Consider the following 14,975-nt stretch of genomic DNA (forward strand, 5'->3'; position numbering starts at 1 on the left):
GGGGTGTCCGGGGCGTCCTCGCCGCGGGGCCGCGGCGCGCGGTGACCCGGGGAGCCGGGCCCCGCCGGAGCCGGAGCCGCAGCCGCAGCCGCAGGGCTGATCGCTGGCGCGCGCGCGCGGCGAGGCCGGTCCGCGGGGAGGATGCTGCCGGCCGCGCCCGCGCCCCGCTCCCCCGCGCCCGCCGCCCTCCGGGGCTCCGCGGCGGCGGCCCGGGACGCCCGGTGAAGCGGCCGCCCCGGAGCGCGTGCGTCCGGCCGGGAAGTGCGCGGCGGTGCGGTGCGGTGCGCGTCCCGCCAGGCGCGCGCGCGCGGGACCACCGGGCCCCGCGGCCCCTTTGTGCGGCCGCGACCATGTGGGTGAACCCCGAGGAGGTGCTGCTGGCCAACGCGCTGTGGGTCACCGAGCGGGCGAACCCCTACTTCATCCTGCAGCGGAGGAAGGGCCACGCGGGCGACGGCGGCGGCGGCGGCGGCCTGGCAGGTGAGCACCGGCGCGCGGCCCCGCCTGGGCCCGGCCCGGGGGCCCCGCACGCCCACTCGGCCCGCGTCTGGCCGTGGGGTCGGGGGACGGGGCTCCGTGGGGACGGGCGCGGGGCAGAGCGGGGCTCGGTCCCCTCGGACCCCCCGCGCGCCCTCCCCGGCTGTGCCCGGCCGCGGAGCCGGGAGGGCGGCTTCGATCCCTTCCCCGCCTTGCTGGGCATAAAGGCCTTTTGTTCCCAGGGAAGCAATGGGCCGAGGAGGAGCCCGGTGCGGTCATTTCCTTTCTCGGTCAGGACGGGAAAGGGAATGAATAAGGGGGGGGGCGGGGGAGAATCCTCCGCGGCTCCGCGCTAGACCTAAAGCCGCGCCAGGTATCCGTCCGGTTCCGGCTGTAAAGAAAAGGATTTGTGTAACGACGTTAACTGGTCACCCCGGGGGTCTCCATTCATCGCTGAACGGTAGCCAAGACGCCCTGTGTCACTCCGGATTGAAGAAGACCCATCACACCCTTGTCTCCAGAGCACCATATTGGAAAGGGCTTCCTTTATTAACCAACGAGCTTGCATCACCAGATCGCGGGCTCACACCGCAGGAGAGAAATCGGACCCTGGCTTTGCCCCTGTCCGTTCAAAGGAACACAGCTGGAATAGTTGTGACGGCGGAAAAGTTAGCAGAAATAGCTTAAGGGAGAGACACGGCAGGAAAAGAGAGAGGGAGAGAGAGCTTTGGACCTCTTCAGAGGCGAGACTCAGCCCTGCCGGCCTCCAGGAGCGGTGGGTGCCCGGCTGGGCAAACTGTTTCCACCAGCCCCCGCTGTGAGCGTCCTGGGTGGACTTGCATTCCTTCGTGATTGTATGTGCAAACTAGTCTTCTCCAGGTTAAAAAATCAAGGGTCATGTAGTGCTGAATAGACTGACAAGTTAGAAAGGTGTTCTTAGTGCATTGGGACCTGTTGTTTAGCTGACTTTTTCTTTTATACTTTTCTACCAGAGAAGGAAACATCTTTAGAGGATTTCCCTGTTCCTTTTCTCTTATAAGTTGTCTAGCCGTAAGGTGCAACTTGTATTTCCACTATTGGGATCAACCTAGTTTGGCCTTCTTGAAACCAAGTACAATGTATAAAGTGGAAAGTGTCATGGTGACCAACACATCCTGTTGTAGTTAACCTCTGATACTAGTAACTACTAAGTATTCACTCTCTCTCTGCAATAAGAGGCAGAGATAGCAGGGCTTCCAAGCCTCCTTTTCCTATCTCACGTTTCTATTTTCCTCTTGATTCAGAGTTCTGACTGTTCACAGCCCACTTAGAATCTGTGTCACTGATGACTTGTAAGAGGGGTAAAAGTATATCACAGTGATTGCACCTGTTATTTCTAGTACAATTGGAATTACCTCTGTGAGTGCAGATAGTCCTACCAACAAAAGCTATTTTCGACCAACAGAGGTAAAATATTTGGTCTGATAGATTTCTACCATGTCCAATGTGGCAGGAACATTTTAGAAAGCCTTGTGCTGTGTTTAAGTTTATCCCAAGTCTAGTGAGAGTTCATCTCTTTGCTCACTAACTTGCTAGTTCATTAATACAGATTTGTTGGTAACTTTTAAAGTGCCACTGTCGTAAAGCCTAGCAGAGGACAGATGTGGATGTAATGGTCACATAAATGAGCACCAAGCGTCAGCTTTCTAGGGTCCTCTCAAAACCCAGAATCCTACCTAGGGCATGTGGAGGTTTAGAGAAAAGACCACTTAGCAGACTGAGGCTAGATTCTCAGAGTACTGAAAGTTACAGGCATGAGATGAGACTAAGCTACACCTGAAAATCACCATGATGTTACTAGGATCCAAGAAAGGTGGAGCCAAGGAGGAGGGGCCTGGGCCTGGAAGCAGCAGCCACCTCTGGGGTTTCCACTGCGGAAGGGCTGGACATGCGCACTCTGGCTTCTCTTCTCCTACCCTCCCAGCTTCTGCCATTACTTTTCCACCAACAGAACCCAAGAGGAAGCCAGGTGGGCAGGGAGCCCTAGTCAGGTGGTCCCTCAAGACCCACTTCCCAGGGAGGGATCTGGGACGTGCAGCCACTAAAATGGCCAGTGCCAGGGGAGAAACTCGCTGTGAGCCTCAGCATAGGGATCGGATTTGCCGTGGGGGGGTCCCAGGAACGTGGCCTGAGTAAGTGGCAAATGACTGAGAAGCAAAGGAAGAAATAGATGGGCCCGGCCATGAGAGAGAAGAAAGAGCAAGTGTTGTGTGTCAGTTGTTGGAGATTGCCTGGAAGATCTCAGGATTTTCCAATAGTGTGCAATATGTGGGCCAAGACCACCTGTGTCCAGTCAGCAGAGGATGGTGACCACAAGTGAGACTCCTGTCCAAGGCCAGCTCCGTGTATGGTCTTCATGGTGCTGCGTGTGGGTGTGGACGCCGGAAGCTGTACCAAACAATGGGCACAGTGCAGAAAGAAGCCGTGCTGTTCTTGATTTGAAACAATGTTGTGTACAGAAGCAATGGAGCATTCTGTTGTCAAGCCTTTGATTTGTTTAACCTCTTTTCACTGAGATTTCATACACACAGATAAGTGTGTTGAATCAAATGAGGTGCAGATTGCCATGATTATCACAGATGAACACTTTGCAACCCACACTCAGATTTTAAAAAATCATACAATATTACCACTCCTCAAGGCCCCAAGGGACTCAGCCAATTTCTACACAGGTTCCTCAGAGGATAAAAACTATCCTGGATGATGTTCAGTAAACATTTCTTTGCTTTTCTTTCAGTGTTTCCCACACACACACACAAAGAACATATTCCCAACACAATATCTTGGCTTTGACGTGTTGTTGCTTTTTTAGATGAGGGAATGACATGGAATCATTGAGTGCATTTGCTGTCTGACTTCTTTAGCACAGCGTTGCGTTCGTGCTAGAGATCATCTATGGGCATGCTGGAGTGTACTGACCGACTGTTGATCCTCTGCTTTCCTGGTGAACTTTTGGATTGTCCATCTGGGGCATCCTAGGTGCTGTGGCTGTGGTCCTACTCTCCAGTGGTTTCTGATGTGGTTGTGCCAATACAGCCACCAAAGCAAATGGGAGTTGGCCTTGCTCCACATCCTTTGTCAGAGTTGTCAGTGTCTGAAAGTTTAGCCTCTGTGCTGGTATCATAGAAATATCCAAGGTGAGGTTGATTTGCATTTTGGATGAGCTCTTTGTTAAATGTGTGGCAGGATCTTCATTCTCCCACTCACCTGTTCCATCCCATACTGAGAAGAGAAGATTTAAAACAACAACAACAATAATAATATCCAAATCTTTTTTTTTTTTTTTTTTGGTCAGTTGCAGGGCTTGAACTCTGGGCCTGAGCACTATCCCTGAGCTCGTTAGCTCAAGGCTATTGCTCTATCACTTTGAGTCACAGTGCCACTTCCAGTTTTCTGGTGGCCAATTAGAGATAAGAATCTCACTAACTTTCCTGTCCAGGCTAGCTTTGAACCACGATCCTCAGATCTCAGCCTCCTGAGTAGCTAGGATTGTAGGTGTGAGCCACTGGCGCCTGGCCCAAATCTTTTATATAAGATTTAGTTTTCCCTATGTCAGGGTCTGACTGTCCTGTGCAGTGTCTTTTCTCTACTGTAAGGTTTTAAGGATTGCTTCTATATTATCTTTTGAAACTTTATAGTTAGAGGACACAACCAAAGATGGAGTTGTTTTTGCATTTTGTGCAAAATCCAAAGTGTGATTTTCTTCATATGCTGTTAGATTTCAGCATACTTAGAAATGTCAACTTGAAAAGAATGTTGTTATGTTAGAAATGTGTTTGAATACCATGGCGTTTAGAGTGTGAACTCCACAGAGATGCAAGAGAGAAGAGGCACATTTCTGTTGCTGGCCATCACTAACCTAGTGACCCAGCCTGGGGGTCTAATTTACAAGAGTGTAGAATAAACTCATGATTGTAGACCCGTGAGCATGGGGGCGGGTGGTTTCATCTGAGTTAGAACATGGACCTGGCTGGGAATTTCACTTTTTATACCCAATGGAGAACTCCAGAACTAGGAAAACTTTGTGTTTGGTAACTACGTAATTAAAGATCGCCCTGAAGTGGGGGAGTGGGGAGGAGAGGGAGAAAGCGATGTTGTTATTTGTTGTCTTTTTTCTTTCCCTATTTTTTTTTTTTTTTTTTTGGTGTGGGTGCCATACTAGGACTTGGACCCAGGGCCTGCGGATGTCCCTTATGCTTTTTTGCTCAAGGCTAGCACTGTATTACTTGAGTTCTGGCTTCTAGGTTTGGGTGGTTAACTGGAGGCACATGTCTCACAGTTTAACTGCCTGGGCTGGCTTTGAATTGGGATTCTCAGCTGTCAGCCTCCCGAGGAACTAGGATTATAGGTGTGAGCCACCAGCATCCAGCTTTGGCTCAGACTGGGTTCCTTATACCTTTACACCTGCCAGTATCCATTCACTGCTTAGCTCATAGCCGCACCGCCTCAGATCTGCTCTTTCTCCTGGCTCTCCAATGCAGATCTCCATTTGCATGTGGGTGAAGGTGACTTTTTCCAATGTTTGGGTGCAAGGAGCACAAAGCCAGGTGAATATCTCAGGAGGTGATCAATGCATGGGACCGGTCTTCTCCTCAGTCCCATTTCTCTAAAACTTGCCTGGCAGGAATTGGCTGGAGTAAAGGTGAGAGAGAAAGTAAGGGCTGATCTCTGCTTATACTTTAAACAAAGGTGAACTCTTTGTTTGTTTATTTTAGTGGCTTGTTTGTCTTTAACATCCTCCCTCCCTCTCTCCTTCCTCCCTTCCTTCCTCCCTCCCTCCCTCCCTTACTTATGTGCAGGTACCAGGATTTGAACTTTGCACGTTCAACTTTCACTTAGCTGTTTTGCTCACAGCTGGTGCTCTACCACCTGAGCCATACCTCCACTTCCTTTTTATTTCTTGCAACAGGGTCCTCTCTATATGGCCAAGGTTGCTCTGGGACTAACGATCCCTTTGCCTCAGCCTCCAGAGAGCTGGGATTGCAGTCATGAGCCTCTTGCAGCTGACTACCATTATTAACTTTTTTATTTGGTGCTAGATATTGAACCAGGTCCTTGTACTGTTGGCAAGGCAGGTGCTCTGCCACTGTGCTATTCCTCAACCAGTATGTCTTCATGAAGAAAACTCAGTCATACAAATGAATTCTTAAATCTTTGTCATGCCCTAGGAACTGGATTTTAATGAAAAATAAAATAGAGACTCATGTGGACACCATAACCGAAGCATCAAAAGAAGAAATCACCGATTCATTAAATCTCTCACATTAATCTCATTTTCTGACATTTACATAGCCTTGCTCCAATGAAAATTGTACAATACATTACTTCTAGATGCATCCTTGTAGTACATTTTCAAACTGTCTGTGCGATCTGAAGCTAAATTTCAAAGCAGCGTTGTTGCTGTGCGATCTCCTTTTAAAAGTAGGAGGGGGAGGGATCAAGGCAGGATTAACATCTGCTGAGATCTCTGCTCTGCTGAGACCTGTGCATGCCACATCCACTAGAGAAACATTCTGAACAACCCCGTCCACGGGCAGTTTTCTTTCTGTTTCTCTCATTTTGAATTTACATAAGCCTAGAATTTCATAGATGACCAGGGTTGTTTTTTTCTCCTTGACTTATATCAACTAACTCTTCATTTTAGACCTACCATGCTTGTGCTAATGGGGGACGGCACTTACAAGAAGCATCATAAATGTAGGCAGTCTCCTAGAGGACAATCTTCTTTGAAAGGACCTTGGGCGTATTCTGCAAACATAAAAGAAATGTTGGGGAGAACATGTGCTCCTACTTGAAATCATTTATGATTGAGCCTGGTCATGTGCTCTGTGGGTCTTTCACTGTTGATTGAAGTTGTGGTGCAGTGGTTTGATCACTTGTGCTGATTGCCGTCTTCATTGCCATCTCTCTGGAATGAAAGTAGCCAGCCAGGCACAACTCCCCCCCCCCCCTCCCGCCCCCAGACTGTGCTGCTCAGACTGCTTCTCAAAGAAAATGTGTCCTCCAGAAAGTGGGGAGTTCTTCCTACCCTCCCCCCACCCCTCAGGTTTATTTTGAGAGTCAAGAAAGGTGCTAGAAGGGTTTGAAAGCAAGAAGCTCTGGTGTGTCCGCAGGAGGGACTCTGTTCTCAGACAGGACTCTCTTTGATCATGTGTCCTTGTATGTAAAGCAACAGTGACAGAGGCAGGGCCCCAAACCCACCAGGCAGCTAGCAGCTGGGTGACAGCACGCGGCCTGTATGAATATTGTGTAAATACAGGGACAGACAGCCCTTAGGAAGGAGGGAGAAAAGGAGCGAGGAAGGGAGAAAAAAAATGTTGGTTATAGTAACTATCTGGGATGGTAAGTTGCCAGGGCAATTGCTTTATTTATGAATCTAAAAAAAGAGGATTCTTTTCTTTGGAAGTAGAAAAGAGCATTATTTTTATATCACACACAGGGCCACACGGAAAGCATGGCTTGTCCCCAGATGTCATGTTCCTTTCCACTCCGTGTCCTTCGTCATGATTTCATTGTCACAATCAAAGCAGGAAGTGGATCACAGCTGCTGGCTGTGATCTAGAGGCTGTTCGTCTAGCCTGGACAGGCACAAGCAGGCAGACACTGGCTCCAGAGAAGCAAGCGTACAAACAGGTGCCGTGAGAAGTGAGTGCTGTGGAGGTGAATGGTGTGGTATACACCATTCATCATGCTTGTTTGTTGAAATGAACAGGCATCGAATGGTGTTAGACTTGCAAGCTTCCCCAACCTGAAGGATCTGAGAGATTTCACTGAAAATATTTGTTTTCCCTGGACAAGTCTGGACCTGACACCAGCCAGATAAAGGAAGGATTAGAACCAGGATATTTCATTACTCCTGGCATTTAAAAATCAAACAATCATTTGGAAAGGGAATGAGGAAGGAGAGACTGTAGGAGAGAGGGGTGCTGCTTCTATTGTAAAGGTCAGTTTTCTGAATTATTAAACACTTAGGACTGTTTTTATTGCACACAAAAGACCTTTCCCAAGCATGTTGAAAGATATCCTTTATTTTTCTATCCTTGATAGAGACATGCTTTATAGTTAATAGATATTCACAATGAACAATGATTGTAATTTTTTTCTGGCAGTACTAGGATTTGAACTCAGGGCCTCATATTTGTTAGGCACAGACTCGCAGCTCTTCTTGCTTTTCTTTATTTTTCACATGGGTCTCAAGACACACCATTAGCCTCCTTCCTCCACTTCTTGGATTGTGATTAAGGCATGTGATGTGGCTCTGTGTGTGTGTGTGTGCGTGTGCATGTGTGTGTATACTCATACTATAGTGTGAATTCAGGGCCTCATTCTCTCAAGTGGCTTACTTGCCCAAAACTGATACTCTACCACTTGAGCCATGCCTCCAATCTGGCTTTTTGGCTGGTTGATCAGAGAGGGAATCGTACACACTCTTCTGTTGAAAACCAAGCTCCTCCTCATCTGGAATTATTTTTAAGTATGAAGAGTTTCAAAAAAGAATTCTTATTTATCCAGGTGGTAAACACAGACCCACTGGGTTCCCATGACAGGGAGAACACCAGGATAGACAGGAACCTGGGAACTGGGGATAGTTGTAAGCAGCTACTAGTTTACACTAACAATTGTACTGGACGAGGAGAGGGGAAGTGCCATTCTGATCCAGATGATTATAATTTACAAAGAACCGTACGCTGTTGGCTGGATCCTATCATCAGGAATGCAATTCATCCAGTATCTCTGAAATTAGTCCTAAACTATTCCTGATTCAAATAATCACACTTGCCACAGAAAACCCCGTTTCCTGCTAACAGTGAAGAGTGGGCGGACGGCTGCCTCTCCTGACACAGGAGGCTCTCGCACACGTGAGTTCTGTTTGTGAACTGGTTTCAGCTGGCTGGTAAGGGTGTGGCTGGGCATACTGATTTCTGCTGATAGCAAAGAAGAACTTGCCGAGATGAGAACTGAACATCTCAATACTTGGGGATTAAACAGAAACAATGTTCTAGCTGAGAAAGGGGGCGTGATTTCCCAGAAGTCCCTGGAAGTTATTGGGAGATCGTACGTGAGTATCTGACTATCAAGGCAGGACTGTATTTGCAGCTTTGCAGACATCTGCAACTGTGGCAGGTCTGTGACGGGGACTGACAGCTGCCCCGGGAGACTTGCTCCCCGGAAATCAGCGGAAGATGAACGGTACCACCACCCTGCACCTGTAAACCCACTCTCTCTAGTAACTCACGGTCCATTGCATAGTATACATTATTTATATATTTATCTGCGTGCTGTTGAGTTTGTATTTTCTACTGGAACTGTCCTAAGGGACAGAAGTCTAGCGGTTAACAAGTGTGGACTTGTGTTTCAGGGCTCTGACCTGAGCCCGTGCTGTCCAGAGCTTTATACACAGAAAAAGGTGTTGTGTCTGAGTTTTGCCACAGGAACCTCAGTCTCCAGCTAGAGCCTGGGCTAGATTTCACCACTACCCATCTTTTTAATCCCAAACTGGTGTGAGTGAGTGAATTGAGTGTCTCTGCCTCAGTCTCCTTATCTGTAAAATAAGGATGAAAACAAGCCTGAAGGAGGGCACCGGTGGCTCATGCCTGTAATCCTAGCTCCTCTGGAGGCCGAGGTCTGAGGATCGAGGTGGAGATCTGAGGATCATGGTTCAAAATCAGCCAAGTCTGTGAGTCTCTTATCTCCAATAAATTGGAAATAGAGGTCTGGCTCAAGTGGTAGAAAGCCAGCCTTGAGTGAAAAAGCCAAGCAAAAGTGTGAGGCTCTGAGTTCAAGCCCCAGTACTAGGACAAAGAAAAGACAAGGAAAGAAAAGCAAGTAGCTGCAGTGTGGAGGGAAGAGGAAGAGTAGAGGAGTGGAGAGTGGAGATCTGGCTTTCAGACCAAACTCCGCCAGCTTCAGTTTTCCCACGTAGTTATGAAGTGAGAAAAACGTGTTTCTTGGGACTTACATGAATATAAAATGAGCAATGAATCTGAACACATTAAGTACTCTCCAAATATTTGGTGAGCTTTTTGTTTTCCTTGTTGTTTGGTTGTTTTTTGCTATCATTATTTCCTTGAGACAGACATAGTCTCACCATGCAGCCCAAACTGGTTTTGAATCTCCAAAGTTCTGGGATTACAGATGTGTACCACCATGCCTGGCTTTTGATGTTTTGGGATTGGTGTGTGTGTGTGTTTCAACTTTTACTGTGGAGGATTTTAGCCAAATATTCATTGTTCAAGACAGGCACCAGATTGGAAAACATTTGCCCTTTTGTGAATCAGTCATTTTGATGGCTCCAGATTTTTTTTTTTCTGAGTAGTGAATCCAATTTTGTCAGTGAGACTCCACATAATAATTACTCGTCCTAATTGTATGCATCACTGGCTGGGCATTTCCTGAGAGCCCAGCACCGTGCTGAGTACATTACACACGTACCCTCTCATTTGACCCCCACACCGCCCCAATAAACAGTGCTCACATGATCGCTCCGTGGCAGAGGGGGAGCAGAGCCCGAGGCTACGCAGCCACTGTGTGAGGTGGCCATGTGTGTGCTGGTGTCTTAACGCTTGTGAGGCCTGCTTACTGCCCCCCATACAGGGAACTGGAAGGTTCAGAATTGGAACTCGAGAGTCAGGCCAGGTTAGATGGCCTGTCATGTAAGTGCGACAGTAGCTGGTCATCTTTGGATAAATGGTGGATGTTATTAAATGCAAGTTCATTGATAATAAGCAAGCAAAAACTGTTGAATTGCTTAGAACAGCAGCTCCAAGCATGTTTGGGGTGGTCTCTGGTTGTTCCCATTGGAAGAAGGTCTGTTTGCGTCCCATTTGGGGTGGAGAGTATTGATTACTCGCATCCATTACCTGTGGGGTTTCTGTGCATCAGTGGTGCTTTATTATTGCACGTTTGGGTGTCATACATGCAGTATGGTGGCATTGGTGTGCACACAGCTATGTGTCCTCTTGATTTTACAGGTGGACATTGCTATTAGATTCTTAGTTTTGTTTTTTTTTTAGATGCCGGCCTTGGCGCTTGATCTGTTTCTGAGCTTTTCTGCTCAAGGCTAGTACTCTGCCACTTGAGCCACAGTTCCACTTCTGGCTTTTTTAGTGGCTGATTAGAGAAAAGAGTCTCAAGGACTTTCCTGCACAGGTTGGCTTCAAACTTCAATCTTAATATCTCAGCCTCCTGAGTTCAAATTACAGGCATGAGCCACTGGCACTGGGCTATTAGATTCTGTTTGTCAGGGTGTCTTTGGAAGTTTTAGGTGGCATCTGACTTGCTCTAACAACTAGAAATAGAGGACTTTTACTGACTAGGTCCCCCTAGTCTCCTATTTACCAATAAAAGACCAGAGGCTATGGGAGAGGCCTTAGTTGTTGGAAGAGGTGAATAGGAAAAGCTACTCATGATGCTTCTATGAAGGCTTAAGTATGTAAAAGGCTGGAGTCCTAGGGAAAAAAAACTTTCCAGTGCTTTATCAGAGTGGGAATCAAAGATTGAAGGCAGGAGACAACATGGGTTGTAATAGCTTGGTCTTAAATGTCTGTGGTGCTGGGAAGTCTGGAAAGTGGTGGAATCTTTGAAACGTGGGTTCAAGTGGAAGGAAGCTGGGCCAATGGGAGATTGCCCGTGAAAATGATAAAAGGATCCTGGCTGCTTTCTCTCTCACCTTTTGCTTCCTAGTCTCTATGAGGTGAGATGATTCCCTCTCCATTGTTTCCACCATGAGGTGCGGTCGTACCACAGCCCCTCCAGGACGCGCAGCCCTACCACAGGGCCAAAGCCAACAGGGCTGCGTGACCTGGTCTGAAATCTCTAAAACCATAGCCCACAGATAGGGCACCAGTCATACTTACTTCACCAAAGGAATGGAAATCTGACATGTGGATCAAGAACGTTTTTCTGCACGGTTTTTCTGGGCTTCTGTGTGGAGAAAACATAGTACTGGATATGTTGACATTTGGGGCCCCCCACAAAATATCTGGGGACATTGGTTGTGATAGCCCTTCGAAACAGAGTGCCTGTTCAGATCCAAGTGAACTGTTGCTCAAGGAGATTTCTACCAAGGGTGACAATCCCATTATTTTGTTGTTTATATTACATTTTTAAAACCAAGAGGAAGGAGGGTGTGACCTGTCATACTGGACTGCAGTTTCCCAGGTACCTTCAGGGGTCTCCTGGCTGTTGTGATGGAATTTGGGGAATGTAGTTGTTTGTAGCTGTGGTTGAATGCCATCTCATTTGCATATCATCACAATCTTCCAGCATTTGTTAAAGCTCCTTGAACTATGGACATTTATGCAAACCATGCATCAGATTTCTGAAAGACCAGATTCGCTAGTATATGTCTTTCCCACATTACTTGCATTCTGAAATTCAGGGAAATGGCTTTATTCTGTTATGTGAAATCTTAGAGAGAGAGAGAGAAAGAGAGAGAGAGAGAGATGGGAGGATAACCAATTAATAGCATTTATTATGTACTTGTGGCAAATGAAGACTGCATGGCAGACAGAAATCCAGAAGGGAGGAAGGGGTGAGAATTAAGGCTAGAAAGGGAAGTAAAACAGAGTCCCAAGGAGCTCACGGGCCCCAGAATACTGTGGGGGGGGGGGGGAATGTGTTTATATTCTTTGTGTTTTATTTTCATTCCAGAAAGTAGACTTCTGCTCTTTCTGAAGGCTGTCAGAGATGAGCTGACAGCTTTGTGAGGACTGTTGTCTCTCCCATTGGAAATTATCTGAACTTGAGAGAGAACTTGCTTCTTTCCCCTTTGTGTTGGATTGTGGTCTACCTTCCTGACTGATGGACATGGTATCAGAAGAGCGCGTGGGAAGTACACACCGGTGACCTTTGCACTTGTGTTCCTTGCACTGGAGGAACAGCGTTCGCCACCTCACATCCTCGTTCACTTTCAGAAACCTGTTTTAACTTTAGCCTTGGCAATTGGCCAGATACCAGAATATCTCCTTATACTGCACCTGCAAATGCTTCAAGATAAATATGCATGGAAACTCAGCACTTAGTTTCCTCCTAAACTAGGGTTTTAAAGAACATCTTCTGTGGAGAAAGATTTTAATTAGAAAAGGGTAATCCTGGCTCAGCATAATTAAAGAGAGATGGTAGAAATGCTGCGAAAAGACCAAGTGTTCAAAGTCTACCAGCATGCATCACAGGCTCTAAATTTTAATAAAACATCATCATTTATTCATCCCATCATTCACTCACTTTCCCACCCATCAAACAGATGTTGGGTGGTAATCACAGAAAGACACCGAGGATGCAAAACATGTATGCTGCAGAGACTCAATTTGGTAAGACTGAACAGATGTTTAATAAGAACCCAGTTTCTTGGGTTTTGTTGAGATTTAGTGAAAAGAGGCTTTGAAATGCGCCCTGAGGTATATGAGCCCCGTGCATGATGTTATTTGTGCTGACTTGGGATTATGTCATGAGGATGGTCCACATTCTCATTGTAGTTGGTTTGAGATTATGTCCTGGAGCAGGCAAAGGAAAGGGGCCTGGGCTGCCCCCAACTGTGGGCAGTGATACAGAGAATCAGAGATGAAAGTAAACTCGGGAGACATAGGGCCAGACCCCCAGAGGCTTAAACAACAGGCTAAAGACATGGAGTCTTTCACAGAAGCAGCAAATAGGAGAGCCTGTGAGTACGCCTGTGAACAGCTAGGGGTCTGTACACAGCTTCAAGTCTAAGTTCCTTCTATTTTCAGTTTTATTAAGATGTTAATAGTACTGATTTTTTTTTTTTTTGCCATCCAGAGGCTTGAACTCAGGGCCTGAGTGCTGTCCCTGAGCCTCTTTGTGCTCAAGGCTAGTGCTCTACCACATGAGCCACAGTGCCACTTCCAGTTTTCTGTGTGGTTTATTGGAGATAGGGGGTCTCACGGACTTTCGTGCTGGCTTTGAACTGGGATCCAGGATCTCAGCCTCCTGAGTAGCTAGGATTACAGGTGTGAGCCACCAGCGCCCAGCTAGAGTCATAACTTTGTAAGGTTTTACAGATCTAGAGTGTAGCTCCATGGTCACGTGCTTGCCTAGTGTAGCCAAACTTTCAGGCTCACGTTTTGTAAAGTCTGAGTGGTAGTACAGTCAATTGGTTCAAACATCCAAAGACATTACAAGGCATATGGAGCAAAATTCCTTTCACCCAACCATCACTAGGTCCAGTCCTACTAATCTTCCAAAATCAGATGAGGCTGTGGAATGTCTAGCCATTAAGGAGGAAAACGCCTGAACTCTTTCAGCCAGCCACTCGCTTATCCCCAGCTCTCGTTCACTTCTGTACACGTGTTTCATAACCCAGGTGATTTCTGCACGTGATAAGCAGTGTGGGTCTAGTCCACCCCAACCCTTATCGACAAAGATTTTTTTCTGCATCATGGTTGTTTTATTTGTAATGAACATTACATCTTCTTGTATCAAAACATAGAATGCTACCACTTTGCTTTATTATGGCTGTGTGTTTTTCTGTTATATGACATTGTCTTCATTTACTTAAATTCTCCCCTGTTAACAGAGGTTTGTGAGGTTTCCAAACTTTTACACTATCAGTCACACTGCAAAAAGTAACCTCTTCCTGGCACCAGGAACTCATGCCTGTAAATCCTAATCGCCTCAAGAAGCTGAGAGCTGAACACCTCAGATGAAGCCAGCCCAGACGGGCAAATCGGAGAGAGTCTTATTTCTAATTAACCAGCAAAAAGCTGAAACTGGAGACGCAGTTCAAATAGTAAAGCTACAGCCCTGAGTGAAAAAGCCAAGCAAGAATGTGAAGCGCTGAGGTGGAGCCCCAGTACCAACTCAAAACAAAGAAGAGAAAGGGGCTCTGCCTGTGATAGGTCGTTTGGATAGTGTTATGGAACATGCAATCAATCGTGAGTGAACTTGTGGGATGTTGCGTGTTTGCGTTAGGGATTTTTAAAATGGATTTTCCCCGTGGCCTTCCCTGTGAATTTTTCCAGGCTCCCGGCTCACAAATGTGTGAGGAATGTCTGGTTTCCCATTCTTACAAAACAGCATGTGTTACCACACTTGGATTTTTGCCATTCTGTCACAGAAAATGGCATCTCAGTTATTTGTAATTTGCATTTTTCTTTTAAGTGATGTTGAACATTTTTTCATGTGTGTCAGCTATTTATATTTCCTTTTCTGTTAACCCTGTTATTTTTCTGCCCGCCCACTTTGTGTTTGTTGGTTGTACTTTTTCTTAACATCAAGAACTGTTTTTATGTATTTGGTGCATGAGCCCTTTATTTGTGATCTAACTTGCAAAACCCTTTTCTAGCCTCCAGAGATAATATGTATGTCCTAGAATATAGTAAGGATCAAATAAGAAAATGAACCCGATGCCTAATTGCTCATGTCTGCAATCCTAGCTACTCAGGTGGCTGAGATCTGAGGGTCAAGATTCAAAGCCAGGTCAGACAGGAAAATCCTTGAGA

At 46.7% G+C, this 14,975-nt stretch overlaps 1 protein-coding gene across 1 annotated transcript in view; it reads left to right on the plus strand.

Annotated features, from left to right (window-relative positions):
* Positions 1–308: 308 nt before the first annotated feature.
* The window catches only part of Tbc1d9 (TBC1 domain family member 9), a 69,447-nt gene continuing 54,780 nt past the window's right edge, over positions 309–14,975 (plus strand). The window contains exon 1 of the mRNA XM_042701717.1: positions 309–480. Coding sequence (XP_042557651.1) covers positions 351–480 — 130 coding nt within the window. The 5' untranslated portion in view covers positions 309–350. The remainder of the gene's footprint in view (positions 481–14,975) is intronic.

Source organism: Dipodomys spectabilis, unplaced genomic scaffold (assembly GCF_019054845.1).
Source record: "Dipodomys spectabilis isolate Male_0828 unplaced genomic scaffold, ASM1905484v1 ptg000297l, whole genome shotgun sequence".
In the NCBI taxonomy this organism is placed as follows: domain Eukaryota; kingdom Metazoa; phylum Chordata; class Mammalia; order Rodentia; family Heteromyidae; genus Dipodomys; species Dipodomys spectabilis.